The sequence below is a fragment of the Papilio machaon genome, chromosome 5 (genome assembly GCF_912999745.1).
Source record: "Papilio machaon chromosome 5, ilPapMach1.1, whole genome shotgun sequence".
In the NCBI taxonomy this organism is placed as follows: Eukaryota; Metazoa; Arthropoda; class Insecta; order Lepidoptera; family Papilionidae; genus Papilio; species Papilio machaon.
Genome location: NC_059990.1, coordinates 3,993,397 through 4,016,867, shown reverse-complemented (window position 1 = coordinate 4,016,867; position 23,471 = coordinate 3,993,397). Strand labels below are relative to the sequence as shown.

General features: G+C 40.8%; 4 protein-coding genes across 4 annotated transcripts; 1 reads left to right on the top strand and 3 right to left on the bottom strand.

Moving 5' to 3' along the window:
* The first annotated feature begins 2,947 nt into the window (after window positions 1-2,947).
* LOC123721020 lies at window positions 2,948-3,988 on the top strand. The gene has a single exon (XM_045678023.1). It carries the CDS (start codon window positions 2,948-2,950, stop codon window positions 3,986-3,988), a length of 1,041 nt encoding a protein of 346 aa, XP_045533979.1.
* An 8,727-nt stretch (window positions 3,989-12,715) lies between these two features.
* Window positions 12,716-13,219, bottom strand: LOC123721019. Its single transcript, XM_045678022.1, has one exon. It carries the CDS (start codon window positions 13,217-13,219, stop codon window positions 12,716-12,718), a length of 504 nt encoding a protein of 167 aa, XP_045533978.1.
* A 2,492-nt stretch (window positions 13,220-15,711) lies between these two features.
* LOC123721018 (serine/arginine repetitive matrix protein 1-like) lies at window positions 15,712-17,154 on the bottom strand. Its single transcript, XM_045678020.1, has one exon. The coding sequence runs from the start codon at window positions 17,152-17,154 to the stop codon at window positions 15,712-15,714; it is 1,443 nt and encodes a 480-aa protein (XP_045533976.1).
* Window positions 17,155-22,136: 4,982 nt separating this feature from the next.
* LOC123721017 lies at window positions 22,137-22,640 on the bottom strand. Its single transcript, XM_045678019.1, has one exon. The coding sequence runs from the start codon at window positions 22,638-22,640 to the stop codon at window positions 22,137-22,139; it is 504 nt and encodes a 167-aa protein (XP_045533975.1).
* Between the last annotated feature and the right edge of the window lie 831 nt (window positions 22,641-23,471).

The following is a 23,471-nucleotide window of genomic DNA, read 5'->3' as shown; positions in this document are numbered from 1 at the left end:
AATATCGTGTTATAGTGTGATATAGTGTAACAATAAAGTCACCGAGTTGTCCTGTAGAGATTAGCAACATCTTTAATGACTATTTTGCAACTGTCGGTGCAAATCCAAACAACAAACACAACCCTACAGGTCGACCTGTAGTAAACCCACCAGTGTGCTCCTTGTACTTACGTCCTGTAGAACAAAAAGAAACGATCCACATCATACGTCTAATGAAAAATAAAAATAGCTGCGGTATAGATGACATTCCACCAACAGACAGTGTGCTGAACACCTTTCTATTCCCCAAACCTATTTAATAAACCAGAGTTTTCAAGAAGGACAATTTCCAAACGCCCTAAAACTAGCATTAATCAAGCCGATCCACAAAAAAGGCAATACCTGTACCCCTTCCAACTATAGGCCGATAGCTCTATTACCAACATTTTCCAAAGTATTTGAAAAAGCTATGTGCAATAGACTATATAACTTTTTAGAAAAATATAACATCATTGACGATAGCCAAAACGGATTCAGGAAATCGAGATCCACCACACTAGCAGTATACAAATACATACAAAGGGCCCTACAACACATAAATGACAAAAAATATGTACTAGGAGTATTACTTGACATGACGAAAGCTTACGACAAAGTTCAACACAATATCCTGCTAGACAAAATGTACGGTTCCGGTGTCCGCGGCCCGGCATATTCATGGTTTAAATCATACCTGGAAAATAGATCCCAAATAGTTCAAATAGAACACTACAACTCTGCCACCGCTAAAATAGAAACAATTCGATCTCGAGAAAGGAAAATAACATGCTCTATCCCACAAGGAAGTGTACTGGGGTGTGTACTATTTTTAATTTATATAAATGACTTACCAAAAACACTAAACAAAGAAAAAACCTTGCCAGTTCTATTTGCAGATGATATATCCATTTTAATAAAATATGAAAATATAACCGCACCTAATCCTATATTACAAGATACATTACAAACTGTAACAAATTGGCTCCAAGACCATAACTTAGATATAAATTATAATAAAACTAAAATTATGCATTTCAGAGCACATAATAAATCCGCCCTAAATATAAACACAACTTTTCAAAATACAACCCTAGAAAGTGTAGACACCTTTACACTGTTAGGATTAAATATTGACACACATATTAATTGGAACACATATAGAGTGCATTAAATCAAAGCTGTCCAAATTTACATATGCTCTTTTTCAATTAAAATGTAGCACAGACGTAAAAACAGCACTATCAGCGTACTATGCATATGCATACTCATGGCTGACATATGGTGTAATGCTCTGGGGAAATAGTGTAAATAGCCAAGATTTATTTATATTACAAAAGAAATATACCTATTAGAATAATTGCTCAAATAGACAATCAAGATAGTTGCAGACCCTACTTTATTAAATATAACCTACTAAATCTTCCCTCCATATATATTTACGATATTAGTTTATTTACATTTAAAAATATAAAGACTTTTACAAAAGTAAAAGACACACATAATGTTAACACTCGTCACAAACATAAATTACACTTACCGCAATCTAGAATTAAAATGTTAAATGAAAGTCCCTATTATATGGCTGTAAAAATTTTTAACCACTTACCAAATGAAATAAAAGAAGAAGTAGAATTCATAAAATTTAAAAGAAAATTAAAACATTTTCTAAGTAAGAAATTTTTTTACAATATTGAAGAATACTTTAAAAATTCAAAACAATTAAACCTCTAAATAAACACAAATAAGCATACACACATAAGGCAATAAATAGGTAACATATATTAAATAATATATAAAATAAAAGTAATTACTTACATGTTGAGAGTGGCGGGTACCTTTCAGTTCTAGCCACGTCTTGCCACTCCGAGTATCTTCTTCAGACTGATCGTCAGACTGACGTGCAAGGGTTTATATAAGCTCAAGTCTGTCCCCACCACGCTTGATTCAACACAACTATTGTTTAAGAAAAATAAGTCTATCCACCATTAATTGTGAGTCTCCCACCAACCACCATTATATATGTGATTCTTTGACCATCTTAGGACGTTCCTGTAAGAGTCTCCCTCCAATCACCATTATATATGTGACCCTTTGTCCTTCTTAGGACGTTTCTTAAGAGTCTCCCACCAACCACCATTATATGTTTGTATTGTACTACCTTACAATAACATAATAAACTTTTTTCTACTACCCTACAAATTCTCCTATACCTTACATAATAAACTTTTTTCTACTACCCTACAATTACATAATAAACTTTTTTCTACCACCCTACAAATTCCCCTATACCTTACATAATAAACTTTTTTCTACTACCCTACAACTTCTCCTACACCTTACATAATAAATTTTTTTCTACTACCCTACAAATTCTCCTACACCTTACATAATAAACTTTTTTCTACTACCCTACAAATTCTCCTACACCTTACATAATAAACTTTTTTCTACTACCCTACAAATTCCCCTATACCTTACATAATAAACTTTTTTCTACTACCCTACAAATTCTCCTACACCTTACATAATTTGAACAACAATGAACAAAACCAACATGAATTTGAATGTTATAATGCTACTTGCACGTTCGATCTGTGCTCCAAGTAAATAATTATTTATAAGTGAATCTGCAATAGTTTTGGTGTTAAATTGACATTGATCAACCACTAATATCGAGACACATAATAATTCATAATAGTTTAGGAATTTGGATTCGTTAAATCTAAGTAAAAGTGAATTTAAAGTTAAATTTCAATCAATCTACTGGTGATTCCGCGAGTGTTCGACAAAAACGCGTAAGCGACGCAATTTACACGGCGCTTACGACCTTTCCGCCGCGAATAAGCCGCTGATCACTGATATCAACTTGCGACTGTCGGCAGGTAAATAAGCTGTTACCCACTATTCTAAAATAAGAAGTAAACTAATAATGGAATGCGCAAAGTGTAATGTTTTGAAGGCGGAGGAAGTACTTAAATGTGCAAGTTGCCGAGTTTCGATGCACTACTCTTGTGGTGGCTTATCAGAGAAAGATCTAAACAAAATACTACCGATGAATAAACCAAAATGGAAGTGTGTGCCATGTAAAAGTGGCTCGAGCAAATCCGCATCTGGCAAAAGTCCCCCAATGCCGCCTTTATTAATAGACAATACACACCAACCGCGCTCAATTGTAAATATAGATGTTGACCAACTAAAGGCCCACTTTGATCTCAGTTTTTCTACCATAAATGCCAATATTGAATCCCTTAGAGCGGATTTTACTGAACAACTTAAAAACCTGACGTCAACAGTGAGCTTGTGGGGAACGAAGATCGTGGAATTGGAGTCTGAAGTAGGTGCCTTAAATAAAAAAGTTATCAAGCTAGAATCAGATATAGTCCAACTATCAGAAAATAAGGAGAAAATTAGTGAAGAGTTATTGTTCTTGAAGAGACAAGTCGATGATTCTGAACAGAAGTCACGCTTATGTAACATCGAAATACAAAATATACCGGAGAGCAAAAACGAAAATTTATTACACATTGTGGGGACAATTGGCGTTTTGTTGGGAGTTCCAATCACGGAAGACCGCGTTCGAGATTGCCACCGTGTTGCTCACAATAACAACTCGACTAATCGTCCCAAAAATATTATAGTACAACTAACGTCTAGGCGCCTTAAAAGCGAGGTCATAGCGGCAGCAAGGATTAGGAAAAACCTTACTCTTGAGAAACTACGTAAAGCAACTACGTCTTTGAAGCCAGGCGAACCCACTACTTATGCCTCTGGAGGTGACTCATCACAGCGAATATACGTTAACGAACACCTTACCCTCAAAAATAAGATTTTGTTCTCTAAAGTCAGAGAAGTGGCAGTCGCTAAAGACTACAAATACGTGTGGATAAAAAATGCAACCATACTGCTCCGCAAGAATGATCAATCGAAGGTGATTGCGATTCGGCAAGGGGATGATTTAGAGAAGTTGTGACTACATCGACATTCTTATCTCACCATTCTTCATTGTGTACTCTTTACGTTGATAAAGCTTTACGCAACCTATATAATTTTAAATAATCTAACGTTGAAAGCCCAATTAAATTTCATGTGTGTAATTCTATGTCTAACTCGTGCCCAAAAATATATTATACATTGTGTGTACAAATTCATACATAGTTGTTCTATCACAAATGATACATGATACACTTTCATTTTACTACCAAAATTGCCGAGGGTTAAGATCGAAACTTAGTGAGTTACGTTTGAATATACTAAATTCAGATTTTGACGTTCTGATTCTCACTGAAACGTGGTTAAGGCCAGGCATATTTGACACAGAGATTGTTGACACCAGGTACAACGTATATCGGGCTGATAGGGATCTAAATAAATCAACCAAAACTGACGGAGGGGGAGTATTGATAGCAGTCAAGAAAAGTATTCAGTCTAGCTGCCTAGTTAGCAGAGAATATCCATGGGAGGAGATTTATATTTTGTTAACCACTCCTGAAAATGAAGTTCTTTTAAACGCTGTTTATTTACCCCCAAAATCTGGAACTAGGTTGTATAAATTATATCTGGAAAATCTAGAAAGTATTTGTAATAAGTTTACTAAACAAAAAACTGAAGTATGTATTGTAGGTGATTTCAATTTGCCCGACATTGGTTGGACTCAGGATATCGACAAAGCTTTAAAACCGATTATATCAGGTCTGAATGAGGAAAGTATATCGCTAATTGTAACATGTGAAATGTTAGGTTTGTATCAATACAACCACATATTAAACTCGAATAATAAACTTTTAGACTTGTTGTTTTGTACTTCAGGTTTCATTTCACATATTGAAACAGCTATTCCTTTAACAAAAATTGACAATTATCACCCCTCCGTACAGTTCTTTAGCAAAAGAAAAAGGTCTCCCCATGTAATGAAAAAAACTCACTTTCGACATATAATTTTCGGAAAGCAAATTACCCAGAAATAATTAACGCTTTAAAGCAAATTGATTGGCAGGCAAAACTAGGTAACTTGGACACTAACACAGCTGTTAATACGTTTTATGATCTATTATTTGAGATAATTGATGTCCATGTCCCACTTAAGATTAAAGGAAAAACTCTGTATCCTGTATGGTTCTCATCAGCACTGAAAAAAACACTTAAACGTAAAGAAAAAGTATGGCGCAAGTGGAAAATTTATGGATTATCGGCGGATTATCGCGAATATAGTTTACTCAGGGCGCGTTGTAAATTATTACTAAAAACAGACTTCAAGTGCTACACCAATTCTACAGAAAATTTGTTATTAGAAAATATGAAATCATTCTGGGGTTTTGTATCATCTCAGCGTAAGTCAGATGATTGCTATCCGAATAAAATGTTTTTTGGAGACAAATCTGCCGATAATCCACAAGATGTGGCTAATCTGTTTTCCGATTTTTTCAATTCAGTGTTCGAAAAAAAAGTTAGTATAAATGCAGAGGAACTAAATATGGAAAGTGAACACATAAGCGCAAGTAATATTACCAATATATTGTTAACCGAGGAAATAATCGCAAAACAACTAGAAAAATTAGATGTCAACAAAGGGCCAGGTCCAGACAAAATTCCACCTATATTTATTAAAAACATTAGGGCCGTGATATCGTATCCATTGTACTTATTATTTAATAAAAGTTTGACGGAGGGAATTTTCCCGGATCGATGGAAAATGGCTCATGTCACACCTATTCATAAGTCGGGGCCGAAAGCTTATGTTACCAATTATCGTCCTGTATCTGGTCAATCATGTTTGCCTAAAGTTTTTGAATGTTTGATACATAATGTAATTTATCCACATATAGAAAAACACATAATCGAGGAACAACACGGGTTTGTTAAAAACAAATCAACAACAACAAATTTACTTTTATATAGCAATTTTTTGTTCAAGTCTATGGATAGTAGAAACCAAGTCGACGTAATATACACCGATTTTCAAAAAGCTTTTGACAAAGTAGACCATAAACTTCTTTTGCAAAAGTTATCTTATAATGGTATTAAGGGGAATTTGTTAAGGTGGTTTATATCATACCTGGACCATAGAATTCAAAAAGTTACTATAAACGGCTATATGTCCAATGAGGCAGAAGTTACATCTGGTGTTATACAAGGTTCCATACTCGGTCCTTTAATGTACATTATTTTTGTGAATGATATCTCGAGCTGTTTCAAACATGCGTCTTTTTTGATGTTCGCTGACGATCTTAAAATATATAAAACTGTCAAAAACTTCAATGATTGTATATTGATACAAGAAGATTTGGATCGTCTGGAACAGTATTGTAAAAACAATAAACTATATTTAGCCTATGATAAGTGCATGCAAATATCTATTAGTAGAAATAAAAAGAACATTGTAAATACATATAAATTGGGTAATATACTGTTAAAGAAGGTAAAATTAGTAAAAGACCTTGGAGTTTATATCGACGAAAAATTAATATTAGATCATCACATTGAAAATATTATCAAAAAAGCATATAGAATGATGGGTTTTGTATTACGCATTACCAAACCATTTAAAAAGCTCTCAAGCTATCTTATTTTGTACAAAACTTTAATTAGATCTCAATTAGAATACGCATCAGTAGTGTGGAACCCACATTATAATACCTACATAGAAAGACTAGAAAGAATACAGAGAAAATTTCTTTGTGCGGTGCATCTTCGCTTGTTTGGAAAACCTTTATCATATAAAAAACTTCAAGAAAAATTTAGTATAACTACACTTAAAAATAGAAGGCAACAAATAGATGCTACTATATTGTACAACATATGTAATGCTAAGTATAACTGCCCTGCCTTGTTGGCAGAAATTCGTTTCAGAACCCCCGCTAGACGAACGCGATCGACGGCGTTACTGGACACAGTTTCGTGCTCCACTAACGCCGGCGAGCGAGCTCCTCTACAAAGAATATGTAAATCATATAATATAAAATTTGGTTCTACAAACCTTTTCGGCAACAGCTTATATAAATTTAAAAAAGAAATAAATGCTATTGTGGGCTAAGATAAATGTATCTATGTGAAACGTAGGTATACTTACAATTCAATTTATTACTATCTGTAATGGGCTTATGACACTTAGTAGTAAGGTTAAGTAATTAAGTATATAATATTAAATTAAGTAGTTAAATTACCCCTGCATATTATACACTTGTAAATATATAATTTACTGTTTTCATCGTAACGTGGCTAATTTGTTACCGGGCAGAATATGTTTGATTGGACTGTTTACATGTTATTATTACTTGTTACTTTACACTTAGTATGTAATCTTACTTTTTTGTAGCTTCTTTTCCAATTATGTATGTCTCAGTGAGAATATTTTAGGATATAAGTTTTTATGTACTTATATATTAGATTGTACGCATGTAACTATAACATAAACTTGTGTCTGTTAATTCTCCGAATAAATAAATAAATAAATAAATAAATAATAAACTTTTTTCTACTACCCTACAAATTCTCCTACACCTTACATAATAAACTTTTTTCTACTACCCCACAATTACATAATAAACTTTTTTCTACTACCCCACAATTACATAATAAACCTTTTCTACTACCCTACAATAGTAACAGACATAACGTCAATAGTAACGAAGCATCCAAAGTATGTAAAAATATCGTAACATTAGACGAAATTGAACTCTATCTCTATTTCCTTGAGATAAACTTTGAAATATACTACTTCTGTTAAATTAATTTGACATTTTATATCAACATAATAGGTTGTCCAATAAGTTCGTTCAGATTTTCAATAGGTAGCTTAGAATAGACCCCAATATATTACAATTATTGTAAACATTAACATATACTAAAAGAGGATAACTTCAGTCATATTTTGACAAATGCTAGGACACGATTCGTTTATCAGTTTTATAAAAACTGATTGATATAATTTTTTGCGGAAAAAAATAAGACGTTCTGGTATAAAATAAAATAAAAATATTATTTAAAAGACGTACGCCAAAACTTATCGGACAACCAACGTATAAGTAAGGGTTTATTGTTAATAGTACTAATAGAAATATTTTGAAATATCAGTTAAAATGATAATGTGGCAGAACGAGAATGCGTTCTGTTTTTTTATTTCATTTGAGAATAGTGCGGCTTCGATAAAGTTGTAAGTTCGTGATAGCCGCGGAGTGTAGATGCATGTACGCGCGCCGATCCAATAACAATAAATTTTGTGTCGTTTGAAGCACCGAGCGCGACACTGCTGCCCGCGCCACTACCACAAACAACAAAATATCGCATTATTTGATGAATACTTCAACAATAATATCGATTTATTACATTTTAATACATTTTTACATTTTCATATGTAAACGAACAAAAGTAGATGAATCATATCAAATGTCAAATGTCCCTGCCTATCCCTACTATGAGTTACGGGCATGAGTTATGTTCGTATTGTTTTTTAAATTTACCTCAAAGTAAGCTTTTGCAGCCAGGCATGTTCATTTATTTCGGAAGCATGTCTATTTATATATTTATTTATCAGTACCAGAAAAAATCAACAGCTTCCTTACAATAAATATATACCTTAATAATATTACAGAACATAAGGCTTAAATGATTTTACACTTTGTAGTTTAAAATTAATTTACAATTTATATTTTAATATAGGCGCGCAAGTTGATGTGTGTATGTGCGTATTTCAAGTTATACAACAAATTACCTATTACTAAAAACCTCAATGATATTCTTTTTAAAATTCCATAAGCCAAACATAAATATTCATATATATATATATATATATATGAATATTTATGTTCTCGTTCTGCCACATTATCATTTTAACTGATATTTCAAAATATTTCTATTAGTACTATTAACAATAAACCCTTACTTATACGTTGGTTGTCCGATAAGTTTTGGCGTACGTCTTTTAAATAATATTTTTATTTTATTTTATACCAGAACGTCTTATTTTTTTCCGCAAAAAATTATATCAATCAGTTTTTATAAAACTGATAAACGAATCGTGTCCTAGCATTTGTCAAAATATGACTGAAGTTATCCTCTTTTAGTATATGTTAATGTTTACAATAATTGTAATATATTGGGGTCTATTCTAAGCTACCTATTGAAAATCTGAACGAACTTATTGGACAACCTATTATGTTGATATAAAATGTCAAATTAATTTAACAGAAGTAGTATATTTCAAAGTTTATCTCAAGGAAATAGAGATAGAGTTCAATTTCGTCTAATGTTACGATATTTTTACATACTTTGGATGCTTCGTTACTATTGACGTTATGTCTGTTACTATTGTAGGGTAGTAGAAAAGGTTTATTATGTAATTGTGGGGTAGTAGAAAAAAGTTTATTATGTAATTGTGGGGTAGTAGAAAAAAGTTTATTATGTAAGGTGTAGGAGAATTTGTAGGGTAGTAGAAAAAAGTTTATTATGTAAGGTGTAGGAGAATTTGTAGGGTAGTAGAAAAAAGTTTATTATGTAAGGTATAGGGGAATTTGTAGGGTAGTAGAAAAAAGTTTATTATGTAAGGTGTAGGAGAATTTGTAGGGTAGTAGAAAAAAGTTTATTATGTAAGGTGTAGGAGAATTTGTAGGGTAGTAGAAAAAAATTTATTATGTAAGGTGTAGGAGAATTTGTAGGGTAGTAGAAAAAAGTTTATTATGTAAGGTATAGGGGAATTTGTAGGGTGGTAGAAAAAAGTTTATTATGTAATTGTAGGGTAGTAGAAAAAAGTTTATTATGTAAGGTATAGGAGAATTTGTAGGGTAGTAGAAAAAAGTTTATTATGTTATTGTAAGGTAGTACAATACAAACATATAATGGTGGTTGGTGGGAGACTCTTAAGAAACGTCCTAAGAAGGACAAAGGGTCACATATATAATGGTGATTGGAGGGAGACTCTTACAGGAACGTCCTAAGATGGTCAAAGAATCACATATATAATGGTGGTTGGTGGGAGACTCACAATTAATGGTGGATAGACTTATTTTTCTTAAACAATAGTTGTGTTGAATCAAGCGTGGTGGGGACAGACTTGAGCTTATATAAACCCTTGCACGTCAGTCTGACGATCAGTCTGAAGAAGATACTCGGAGTGGCAAGACGTGGCTAGAACTGAAAGGTACCCGCCACTCTCAACATGTAAGTAATTACTTTTATTTTATATATTATTTAATATATGTTACCTATTTATTGCCTTATGTGTGTATGCTTATTTGTGTTTATTTAGAGGTTTAATTGTTTTGAATTTTTAAAGTATTCTTCAATATTGTAAAAAAATTTCTTACTTAGAAAATGTTTTAATTTTCTTTTAAATTTTATGAATTCTACTTCTTCTTTTATTTCATTTGGTAAGTGGTTAAAAATTTTTACAGCCATATAATAGGGACTTTCATTTAACATTTTAATTCTAGATTGCGGTAAGTGTAATTTATTTTTGTGACGAGTGTTAACATTATGTGTGTCTTTTACTTTTGTAAAAGTCTTTATATTTTTAAATGTAAATAAACTAATATCGTAAATATATATGGAGGGAAGATTTAGTAGGTTATATTTAATAAAGTAGGGTCTGCAACTATCTTGATTGTCTATTTGAGCAATTATTCTAATAGGTATATTTCTTTTGTAATATAAATAAATCTTGGCTATTTACACTATTTCCCCAGAGCATTACACCATATGTCAGCCATGAGTATGCATATGCATAGTACGCTGATAGTGCTGTTTTTACGTCTGTGCTACATTTTAATTGAAAAAGAGCATATGTAAATTTGGACAGCTTTGATTTAATGCACTCTATATGTGTTCCAATTAATATGTGTGTCAATATTTAATCCTAACAGTGTAAAGGTGTCTACACTTTCTAGGGTTGTATTTTGAAAAGTTGTGTTTATATTTAGGGCGGATTTATTATGTGCTCTGAAATGCATAATTTTAGTTTTATTATAATTTATATCTAAGTTATGGTCTTGGAGCCAATTTGTTACAGTTTGTAATGTATCTTGTAATATAGGATTAGGTGCGGTTATATTTTCATATTTTATTAAAATGGATATATCATCTGCAAATAGAACTGGCAAGGTTTTTTCTTTGTTTAGTGTTTTTGGTAAGTCATTTATATAAATTAAAAATAGTACACACCCCAGTACACTTCCTTGTGGGATAGAGCATGTTATTTTCCTTTCTCGAGATCGAATTGTTTCTATTTTAGCGGTGGCAGAGTTGTAGTGTTCTATTTGAACTATTTGGGATCTATTTTCCAGGTATGATTTAAACCATGAATATGCCGGGCCGCGGACACCGGAACCGTACATTTTGTCTAGCAGGATATTGTGTTGAACTTTGTCGTAAGCTTTCGTCATGTCAAGTAATACTCCTAGTACATATTTTTTGTCATTTATGTGTTGTAGGGCCCTTTGTATGTATTTGTATACTGCTAGTGTGGTGGATCTCGATTTCCTGAATCCGTTTTGGCTATCGTCAATGATGTTATATTTTTCTAAAAAGTTATATAGTCTATTGCACATAGCTTTTTCAAATACTTTGGAAAATGTTGGTAATAGAGCTATCGGCCTATAGTTGGAAGGGGTACAGGTATTGCCTTTTTTGTGGATCGGCTTGATTAATGCTAGTTTTAGGGCGTTTGGAAATTGTCCTTCTTGAAAACTCTGGTTTATTAAATAGGTTTGGGGAATAGAAAGGTGTTCAGCACACTGTCTGTTGGTGGAATGTCATCTATACCGCAGCTATTTTTATTTTTCATTAGACGTATGATGTGGATCGTTTCTTTTTGTTCTACAGGACGTAAGTACAAGGAGCACACTGGTGGGTTTACTACAGGTCGACCTGTAGGGTTGTGTTTGTTGTTTGGATTTGCACCGACAGTTGCAAAATAGTCATTAAAGATGTTGCTAATCTCTACAGGACAACTCGGTGACTTTATTGTTACACTATATCACACTATAACACGATATTGTTATTATGAGTATTTATTCTAGGTTTTCCGGTTTTTGGTTGATAATTTTCCACATGGTTTTTGTTTTGTTTTCAGAGTTTTCCATTTATTTTATGAATTCTAACTTTTTTGATATTTTAATACTGCGTTTGAGCGTTTGACTGTATCGTTTGTAAAAATTGTGGATAACAGTGTTATTAGTTTGATTTAGTAAAGTCCTTAGAGATCTTTTATTAGAACATGACTTTTTTATTCCCATAGTTAGCCATCGTTTTTGGGGTTTATTTTTTATTTTTATGTTTTGTACTGGTATGTGTTTATTTAGCAGTTCTTGGATAACTGTGTTAAATGAGTTGTAATTTTTATTTAAGTTTGAGTTTGTATTTATTATGTTCTCCCATTTGATATCTTTTAATGAATTTTTAAATAATGCTATTTTATTACTTGTTGCGGACCTTTTTTCTATTTTGATAGCTTATGTAGTTTTCTATTATTGACAACCACATTTTAATATTGCTTCCTTGTACCTTTTTTTTTTTTTTTTTTAACGTCAGGAAATGCATTTACGCACCCCTACGCCGGGCTGTGCAATGGCGTAGGGAGTGTGGGACTCGCCGGCCGCAGAAGGCGACCGGAATACCCACTAAAACCTGACTGCCCTCCGACGCATTATGGCGGGGCCACGGGGACGCGTGAGCTTACTTCCGTGACCCCGCCTGCGTTATCGCCCTCTCACATGTTTGTGGGGGGAAGGGCGGCGGCGAATTGCCGCCTCCTTCTGCCCCCTCTACGGCGTCGGAGCGGGGGCGCCAGACGGTCGTTCTCGCGCTCCCGCTCCTGTGCCTCCTTCTGCGAAATCACCTCTTCGCAGAAGGAGGCAACGGCGTCCCAGGACCTCTCACTTCCTAACATGGCGCGTATAACGCCAGGAAGTGAGAGGTCCTCGCCTATCGTCGCCACCAGGGTGCGGCGTTCTTCTGTCCAGGCGCAGCACACTTCTAGTGTGTGCTGCGCCGTATCTTCTTCATCGCCGCACCCATGGCACGACGCCGTCTCCTCCCTTCCGATCCGACGCAGATACTGTCCGAAACAACCGTGTCCGGACAGCACCTGCGTGAGTCGGAAGGTGAGGGACCCGTGGCCCCTTCCGCACCACTCCGGGAGCTGTGGGCGGATGGCCTCGACTGTGCGGACGCCATATTCGACGTCCGCTAGGCCTTCCACCCAGAGCTCCATGGTCCTCCGCTTTCTCCTCTCCCGGGCGTGGGCGAGCTCCTCCGGGGCGAGAGATTCTCCCCGGGTTCTTTGTTCAACCCGCGCCCGGTATGCCTCGGCCAGCACTCCCGCTTCTATCTCTCACGGGGGAGTACCGGCCAGGACGCAGGCCGCCGCGTGGCCTACCATGCGGTAGGCCCTGCAGGCACGTCCTGCAATGACGCGCTGCGGCCTGCGGAGGAGGGCCCTGTTCGACGCGTTTAGGGCCTCTGCCCATATCGGCGCGCCGTACAGGGCCATGCTGCGGACGACCGTGGTGTACAGCTGCCTTGCTTGTACACCCGGACCCCTCAGGTTCGGAAGGAGCCTCGAGAGGGCTGCTGCCGCGCCTACGAGCCGGGGGGTTAGCGCCCGGAAATGCTCCCCGAAACGCCACCCCCCGTCGAGGACAAGGCCCAGATACTTTATACTGGCCTTGACCCCGACCTCGTCCCCGTTGACCCGGAGTGTTGTCCCCGACGGCACCCTCCACCTCGGCCCTTTAAAACATAGGGCCTCAGTCTTGGAGAGCGCCACCCGGAAGCCCAGTACTTTAATTCTCCGGGTCACCAGGGTCGGTCCGGCCTCAGCCCTCCGCCTCAATCTCCTCCAGGTGGTGTCCCGGACGGCGATCATCGTATCGTCTGCATAGCAGATAACCGCCATCCGGGGCAGCACCTCTCCGCGGATGGCCCAGTCGAAACCGATGTTCCATAGCAGGGGTCCTAGAACAGACCCCTGGGGAACACCGGAGGCCATCCGCCTTTCCTCTCTCCCTCGCCTTGTTAAGTAGGACACTACCCGCCCCTGCAGGTAGTGTCCTACGACCCTCCGGAGATAGAGGGGCACTCCATGGAATCGGAGTGCCTCCTCTATCACCGCGAAGGGGAGGGAGCCGAAGGCGTTGGCAATATCCAGAGATATCGCCATAGCCCCCTGCCCCCTCTGGGCCGCGTCCTCCGTGAACCTCTTCAGGGCGGTCAGGGCGTCTAAGGTCGATCGCCCCGACCGGAACCCGGATTGGTCCTCGGAGATTTGCGGCCCGATCCTCTCCAGATGCTGGATGATGCGGGAAGCCACCACTCTTTCAAGCAGCTTCCCGACCTCATCCAGCATCACGAGTGGCCGGTGCCTGGAAGGAGAGTGTGCGGGTCGACCCTCCTTCCTTATGAGCACCAGCCGTCCTTCCTTCCACACCCCAGGGAAGCGCCCCGCTGCCAGGCAATCACTGAACAGGCAGCGGAGGCGGGCTCCGAGGTGTTTGAGGGCGATGGGGAGCACCTTGCCGGGCACCCCATCCGGTCCCGGAGCCTTCCGGCCCCTGAGCCGGCCAACCGCCCTATCCATTTCCTCCTCTGTTACCAGAGGAGCGTCAAGGGCGGTGACCTCCTCCTCCGCATCTGGCGGTGCAATGCGCGGTGGTTCGAATGGGGGGCTGTCAGGGAACAGCCCCTCAACCACCGCGCTGAGGACGGTCGGCTCCATATCCTCCGTGGGGGGCGCCCTCTTCAGTTTAGCTCGTACCATACGGTACGGGCGCCCCCATGGGTCCGCGTCAAGGGTCGCCAAGAACTCCGCATAAGCGGCGTCCTTGGCGGCCCCGATGGCGGCGGTGAGCGCCTTCTTGGCTGCCCGCATTTTATCCTGAAGGCGCTTCAGTTCGCCATTCACTCGATGCCGACGTCTTCGGCAACGGGTGAAGGCGAGCCGGGCGGCGTTACTGGCAGCGCGCAAAACCGCAAGGTCCTGCGTCCACCAGTATACGCCTTCCCTGGGCGCGAAGCGTCGTGCCCGGGGCATCCCGGCGTCGCAGATGGCCGTCAGGTCCCGGCGGAACCCGACGGCCCTTTCTTCGACCCCCATCCCTTGATGGGGGTCCGCCGACCATGCGTCAGGACCTGCATGAGCAGGTCCTGTGCGCAGGCGGAGTGGTTGGCGTTGGTCTGCAGGAATTCGCTATGCAGGTGTCCGGGCATTAAGATACCTGCATAGCTTCCTCGGCCGGCGGGCTAGGCTGCGGCGGGCTAGGACGCAGCCTGGTCACCTTTCCTTTCACGGTGGGGGGTACACATTTGTCTCCCCCCATCACGTGCGTGTGCGGGCGCCCTGTGGTGGCACACACTGTGCATTTACAGGGCGCCTCGCAGGCGGCCGCCTTGTGCCCCGCTTCGCCACAACGGAAGCAAAGTTGACAATGCTCCGCTTCCGTTGGGCATAGGGCGCGAGTGTGGCCCAGCATCATGCATTTGAAGCACCTTAATGGCCGGGCCTATACCGCGTTGATGGTGGCCATGGTCCAACCGATGGCCACCTTCCCTATTTTGACGACTGCATTGGCAGCCGTCGCGGGGCACTTTACAATGGCAGAGCCGCCACCCCAGAAGTTGGGCCTGATGAGACCCACTTTGACCGCACTGGAGGGGCAGCCCCCAGCCGTCGCCAACTTGTCCGCCACTTCCTCACGGGTCACCGTCTCATCCAGGCCAGTGACCCCTGAGGTCGACCAATTTGGACGGGCGGGCGATGTCCGCCCAGTCCCCAATAACTTTTGTTAGCTCGGAGGCTAGGCGGTCTGCAGTCTCTTCAGGGGTTTCCCCCCCACTTCCATGAGTTTGGATCCGGTCATGCTTGTCCGGATCCTCACCGTCTCCAGGGTCCTTTTTAAGGGTGAGGCTTATAGCAGCCGTCTTGGGGGCTACGATCTTAACTGCCTTGGTGAGGGGGGTGGCCACAGTCCCCCGCCGGGTTGTATCGCTTTGGGGGGGAGCTCCGGCTGGATTCGGAGCTTTGCCCTTTTTCTTAGCCTTTCGGCCGACCACCTTTGACCATTGGACTTCGCTCCCCGATGCCTGGGGAGCGTTGTCCTCCTGGCCCGCTACAGCTTTGTGTAGCTGGGCTCCCCCTGCCCGTCCTCTCAATTCCTGAGAGGGGGGAGGGGGAGGTGGAGGGCCAGTTGGTCGTTCTTTGGGGCCCGTTTTGGGCCCCCGTCTGGCCGGCCTGGCTTTGGCCTTAGGGGCCTGAGCCGGTTCCGCCGGGTCTCCTCTTATGGCCTCTGCTGCCGGGCCGGATCGGGCTTCAGGCCGGGGCGGCGGCGGCGGCTGCCGCTTGTCCGCTGCCAGTGGGGGCCTAACCACTGGCTCTGGGGGGAGGCGCGACTCTAAGCCTTGAAGGCGGGCATTCACCATCCCGCCAACAGATTGTAGGAGTTCGCGCCTCATCTCCTCCAGGGCGCTCTTCAGCACCTCCTCTAGGCCCGGCTGGGCCTCGGGCGCCTCCCTCGGAGTCGCAATCGCGTTCGTTCGCTTTTGCGACTCCGAGTATGCCTCCTTAAAGGCGCGTAATTCCGCGCGGACCAGCTCAAGCTCTTTGGCTAGTCGAGCGTTGTCCGCGCGGAGCTTGCGCAGTTCTTCGCCGGCGCCCTGCTGCTCCCTGCTTGGCTGCGTCCTCGTTGCAGTCGAGCTTGGCGGCCGATAGGAACATCGGTATGTGGGGTCGGAGTCGCCCGATTCGCTCTCCAACCCCTTCGCCAGGTCTTCATTTGCCGCCTTCAGGAAAGTATGCTTTCCTGCATTGCCTCGTATCCGGCCTCTGGCCGCCGTGGACAATTTGTTCGCTACGGCTGGTCCTGCCTCCTCGCCGGACGAGTCCCTCAGGGCCCTCTTTTTCTTCTTTTCCCCTGGGATGAACCTCAGGGTCACCTTTGGCGCCGGCTCAGCCTTTTTGGTGTGGCTTCGTAGCCGCCGCGCAGACGCTTCCTCCTCGGCACCACTGGTGCTTTCGTCACTGGAGCAGGACGCGCTAAGGACGACCACTTGCTCATTTCCCTCTCTGTTTCCCTCACTCTTCACTCTCTCTCCCCGTCTCTCTTCCTCCTTCTCTCCCTCTCTTTGTTTTTTGGTTTTGTTTAATTCTTCCATATTTGTTCCCACGAGAAGGGCCGATATAAACTCCACCCCCGGGTGACGCCCATTCCGGATGGTGGGCGGCGCACCACCCCTAGTTTCGGACGGATACCCCCCCACCCCTCCCCGACGGGAGGTTAGTGCGCGCCGGGGTCCGCCCTCCCATTTCCCCACCCCAGTGTATGGTTCGCGGGGCAAAAAAGCCCTACCCCAGCAATATGCCGGGCCCACCTGCGACACCTAATTTTGGAGGATGTTGGGAGCGCTTGGTGCGATCAGTAAAGGTGGCTCTGAACGCAACATTAACCGAACGAGCTCCGAAAGAAGAAACCCTAAGCAGTTTACTAGCCGAGGCAGAAGCCATTGTCAATTCAATGGCGCGATAAGGGTAGTGGACGTTGCAACAGCAGGGAGAACGCTACACTGACCCGTATGAAAGCTGGTTAGGCTCTCCACCTAAGGCCTTGACTGACCTTGGTTTGAATAACCAGTTTGTGCTTAGCTGCACGAGGGGGAGGATGTTGCGGACCTTTTTGCTATTTTGATAGCTTATGTAGTTTTCTATTATTGACAACCACATTTTAATATTGCTTCTTGACGTTTGGCTGTCGATTACCCTTGTTCTTTCTATTTCTTAATTATTTGTTATTTATTTTAAATATAGTCATTTGCAGAGTTATTGGTTTGTTCATTTCATTTTGTTCGTTTCATTACTAGTAAATATTCTTTTTTTAACGTACCGTGTTTTATTATTAGTGTGAATATTAGCTGTCTTTATTTTTATATTTAAAGCTTTATGGTCAGAGAGACCATAGTCTTGCACATTTATTTTATGTATGAGTGGTGTATAGCTTGTAAATAAGAGGTCTATGCAAGTGGCTGTTTTTTTTGTAACTCTTGTAGGTTTATTTATTATTTGAGTAAGATTACGCGATTTCATTGTATTTATGAGTTTTTTTGCTTCTTTATTATTTGCTATTATATTTATGTTAAAATCTCCTCCTATTATTATATGTTTGTTTTTATTTTTTGTATTTAGCTTATATAAGAGATGTTCGATCTGTTCATAAAATATATTAATATGACGATCTGCTCTATATAATCCTATTAATATACAAATTCTTTGGAAAGATCAGCTATATCTTTTCTTTCTATATATTCTAAGGTATCTTTTATAAAAATACAAACACCTCCACCATCATAATTTTTTCTACAAAAGATTGAAGCTATTTTATATCCAGGTATTACAATAGAGTCGCAATAATCCTTACTTTTCAATATCTCTGATAGTAATAGTATATCTATGTTTAAATCTATTAAAAAATGTTCTATTAAGTCTGACTTGTTGCCTATACTTTGTGCATTTTGAAAAATCACATTTAGTTCAGTAACGAAACGTCTTGTTCGCTGGAGTTTTCATTTGTGTCTGTCCTGCTCTTGACGTCAGCTGCAGTTCAGTTAGCTTCTGCGTTTCAGTATGACTTGTGTTCTGCTTGTTTATTTATTTATTTATTTGGTTTACCAACAAAAGTACATGTGTTCATACATCACTTTTAGACACTATTACAACAGGTTTCAGGTAACATGTAATTTCACTTACAGATAAACACAACTTGTATAATGTATCGGTGCATAAACAATCAAATAATGAAACAAAAGACTATCTATGTAAGTAAAGCAATTAAACAAACAATATTAGAGAAATGATCAAAGTTAATTTAAATTAAGTAGTTATTTTTAAATGAAACCACAATTAAAAACGCGTATAACATAATGTAATTGTGGGGTAGTAGAAAAAAGTTTATTATGTAAGGTGTAGGAGAATTCGTAGGGTAGTAGAAAAAAGTTTATTATGTAAGGTGTAGGAGAATTTGTAGGGTAGTAGAAAAAAGTTTATTATGTAAGGTATAGGGGAATTTGTAGGGTAGTAGAAAAAAGTTTATTATGTAAGGTGTAGGAGAATTTGTAGGGTAGTAGAAAAAAGTTTATTATGTAAGGTGTAGGAGAATTTGTAGGGTAGTAGAAAAAAGTTTATTATGTTATTGTAAGGTAGTACAATACAAACATATAATGGTGGTTCGTGGGAGACTCTTAAGAAACGTCCTAAGATGGACAAAGAGTCACACATATAATGGTGGTTGGTGGGAGACTCTTAAGAAACGTCCTAAGAAGGACAAAGGGTCACATATATAATGGTGATTGGAGGGAGACTCTTACAGGAAGGTCCTAAGATGGTCAAAGAATCACATATATAATGGTGGTTGGTGGGAGACTCACAATTAATGGTGGATAGACTTATTTTTCTTAAACAATAGTTGTGTTGAATCAAGCGTGGTGGGGACAGACTTGAGCTTATATAAACCCTTGCACGTCAGTCTGACGATCAGTCTGAAGAAGATACTCGGAGTGGCAAGACGTGGCTAGAACTGAAAGGTACCCGCCACTCTCAACATGTAAGTAATTACTTTTATTTTATATATTATTTAATATATGTTACCTATTTATTGCCTTATGTGTGTATGCTTATTTGTGTTTATTTAGAGGTTTAATTGTTTTGAATTTTTAAAGTATTCTTCAATATTGTAAAAACATTTCTTACTTAGAAAATGTTTTAATTTTCTTTTAAATTTTATGAATTCTACTTCTTCTTTTATTTCATTTGGTAAGTGGTTAAAAATTTTTACAGCCATATAATAGGGACTTTCATTTAACATTTTAATTCTAGATTGCGGTAAGTGTAATTTATGTTTGTGACGAGTGTTAACATTATGTGTGTCTTTTACTTTTGTAAAAGTCTTTATATTTTTAAATGTAAATAAACTAATATCGTAAATATATATGGAGGGAAGATTTAGTAGGTTATATTTAATAAAGTAGGGTCTGCAACTATCTTGATTGTCTATTTGAGCAATTATTCTAAAAGGTATATTTCTTTTGTAATATAAATAAATCTTGGCTATTTACACTATTTCCCCAGAGCATTACACCATATGTCAGCCATGAGTATGCATATGCATAGTACGCTGATAGTGCTGTTTTTACGTCTGTGCTACATTTTAATTGAAAAAGAGCATATGTAAATTTGGACAGCTTTGATTTAATGCACTCTATATGTGTTCCAATTAATATGTGTGTCAATATTTAATCCTAACAGTGTAAAGGTGTCTACACTTTCTAGGGTTGTATTTTGAAAAGTTGTGTTTATATTTAGGGCGGATTTATTATGTGCTCTGAAATGCATAATTTTAGTTTTATTATAATTTATATCTAAGTTATGGTCTTGGAGCCAATTTGTTACAGTTTGTAATGTATCTTGTAATATAGGATTAGGTGCGGTTATATTTTCATATTTTATTAAAATGGATATATCATCTGCAAATAGAACTGGCAAGGTTTTTTCTTTGTTTAGTGTTTTTGGTAAGTCATTTATATAAATTAAAAATAGTACACACCCCAGTACACTTCCTTGTGGGATAGAGCATGTTATTTTCCTTTCTCGAGATCGAATTGTTTCTATTTTAGCGGTGGCAGAGTTGTAGTGTTCTATTTGAACTATTTGGGATCTATTTTCCAGGTATGATTTAAACCATGAATATGCCGGGCCGCGGACACCGGAACCGTACATTTTGTCTAGCAGGATATTGTGTTGAACTTTGTCGTAAGCTTTCGTCATGTCAAGTAATACTCCTAGTACATATTTTTTGTCATTTATGTGTTGTAGGGCCCTTTGTATGTATTTGTATACTGCTAGTGTGGTGGATCTCGATTTCCTGAATCCGTTTTGGCTATCGTCAATGATGTTATATTTTTCTAAAAAGTTATATAGTCTATTGCACATAGCTTTTTCAAATACTTTGGAAAATGTTGGTAATAGAGCTATCGGCCTATAGTTGGAAGGGGTACAGGTATTGCCTTTTTTGTGGATCGGCTTGATTAATGCTAGTTTTAGGGCGTTTGGAAATTGTCCTTCTTGAAAACTCTGGTTTATTAAATAGGTTTGGGGAATAGAAAGGTGTTCAGCACACTGTCTGTTGGTGGAATGTCATCTATACCGCAGCTATTTTTATTTTTCATTAGACGTATGATGTGGATCGTTTCTTTTTGTTCTACAGGACGTAAGTACAAGGAGCACACTGGTGGGTTTACTACAGGTCGACCTGTAGGGTTGTGTTTGTTGTTTGGATTTGCACCGACAGTTGCAAAATAGTCATTAAAGATGTTGCTAATCTCTACAGGACAACTCGGTGACTTTATTGTTACACTATATCACACTATAACACGATATTGTTATTATGAGTATTTATTCTAGGTTTTCCGGTTTTTGGTTGATAATTTTCCACATGGTTTTTGTTTTGTTTTCAGAGTTTTCCATTTATTTTATGAATTCTAACTTTTTTGATATTTTAATACTGCGTTTGAGCGTTTGACTGTATCGTTTGTAAAAATTGTGGATAACAGTGTTATTAGTTTGATTTAGTAAAGTCCTTAGAGATCTTTTATTAGAACATGACTTTTTTATTCCCATAGTTAGCCATCGTTTTTGGGGTTTATTTTTTATTTTTATGTTTTGTACTGGTATGTGTTTATTTAGCAGTTCTTGGATAACTGTGTTAAATGAGTTGTAATTTTTATTTAAGTTTGAGTTTGTATTTATTATGTTCTCCCATTTGATATCTTTTAATGAATTTTTAAATAATGCTATTTTATTACTTGTTGCGGACCTTTTTTCTATTTTGATAGCTTATGTAGTTTTCTATTATTGACAACCACATTTTAATATTGCTTCCTTGTACCTTTTTTTTTTTTTTTTTAACGTCAGGAAATGCATTTACGCACCCCTACGCCGGGCTGTGCAATGGCGTAGGGAGTGTGGGACTCGCCGGCCGCAGAAGGCGACCGGAATACCCACTAAAACCTGACTGCCCTCCGACGCATTATGGCGGGGCCACGGGGACGCGTGAGCTTACTTCCGTGACCCCGCCTGCGTTATCGCCCTCTCACATGTTTGTGGGGGGAAGGGCGGCGGCGAATTGCCGCCTCCTTCTGCCCCCTCTACGGCGTCGGAGCGGGGGCGCCAGACGGTCGTTCTCGCGCTCCCGCTCCTGTGCCTCCTTCTGCGAAATCACCTCTTCGCAGAAGGAGGCAACGGCGTCCCAGGACCTCTCACTTCCTAACATGGCGCGTATAACGCCAGGAAGTGAGAGGTCCTCGCCTATCGTCGCCACCAGGGTGCGGCGTTCTTCTGTCCAGGCGCAGCACACTTCTAGTGTGTGCTGCGCCGTATCTTCTTCATCGCCGCACCCATGGCACGACGCCGTCTCCTCCCTTCCGATCCGACGCAGATACTGTCCGAAACAACCGTGTCCGGACAGCACCTGCGTGAGTCGGAAGGTGAGGGACCCGTGGCCCCTTCCGCACCACTCCGGGAGCTGTGGGCGGATGGCCTCGACTGTGCGGACGCCATATTCGACGTCCGCTAGGCCTTCCACCCAGAGCTCCATGGTCCTCCGCTTTCTCCTCTCCCGGGCGTGGGCGAGCTCCTCCGGGGCGAGAGATTCTCCCCGGGTTCTTTGTTCAACCCGCGCCCGGTATGCCTCGGCCAGCACTCCCGCTTCTATCTCTCACGGGGGAGTACCGGCCAGGACGCAGGCCGCCGCATGGCCTACCATGCGGTAGGCCCTGCAGGCACGTCCTGCAATGACGCGCTGCGGCCTGCGGAGGAGGGCCCTGTTCGACGCGTTTAGGGCCTCTGCCCATATCGGCGCGCCGTACAGGGCCATGCTGCGGACGACCATGGTGTACAGCTGCCTTGCTTGTACACCCGGACCCCTCAGGTTCGGAAGGAGCCTCGAGAGGGCTGCTGCCGCGCCTACGTGCCGGGGGGTTAGCGCCCGGAAATGCTCCCCGAAACGCCACCCCCCGTCGAGGACAAGGCCCAGATACTTTATACTGGCCTTGACCCCGACCTCGTCCCCGTTGACCAGGAGTGTTGCCCCCGACGGCACCCTCCACCTCGGCCCTTTAAAACATAGGGCCTCAGTCTTGGAGAGCGCCGGCCGGAGGCCCGGCGCTTCAATTCTCCGGGTCACCAGGGTGGCTCCGGCCTCAGCCCTCCGCCTCAATCTCCTCCAGGTGGTGTCCCGGACGGCGATCATCGTATCGTCTGCATAGCAGATAACCGCCATCCGGGGCAGCACCTCTCCGCGGATGGCCCAGTCGAAACCGATGTTCCATAGCAGGGGTCCTAGAACAGACCCCTGGGGAACACCGGAGGCCATCCGCCTTTCCTCTCTCCCTCGCCTTGTTAAGTAGGACACTACCCGCCCCTGCAG

What these genes read in the sequence shown, in the direction of transcription:
- LOC123721020 (XM_045678023.1), top strand. Translation starts at nt 2,948, where the DNA reads ATGGAATGCGCAAAGTGTAATGTTTTGAAGGCGGAGGAAGTACTTAAA.
- LOC123721019 (XM_045678022.1), bottom strand. Translation starts at nt 13,219, where the DNA reads ATGGAGCTCTGGGTGGAAGGCCTAGCGGACGTCGAATATGGCGTCCGC.
- LOC123721018 (XM_045678020.1), bottom strand. Translation starts at nt 17,154, where the DNA reads ATGGAAGAATTAAACAAAACCAAAAAACAAAGAGAGGGAGAGAAGGAG.
- LOC123721017 (XM_045678019.1), bottom strand. Translation starts at nt 22,640, where the DNA reads ATGGAGCTCTGGGTGGAAGGCCTAGCGGACGTCGAATATGGCGTCCGC.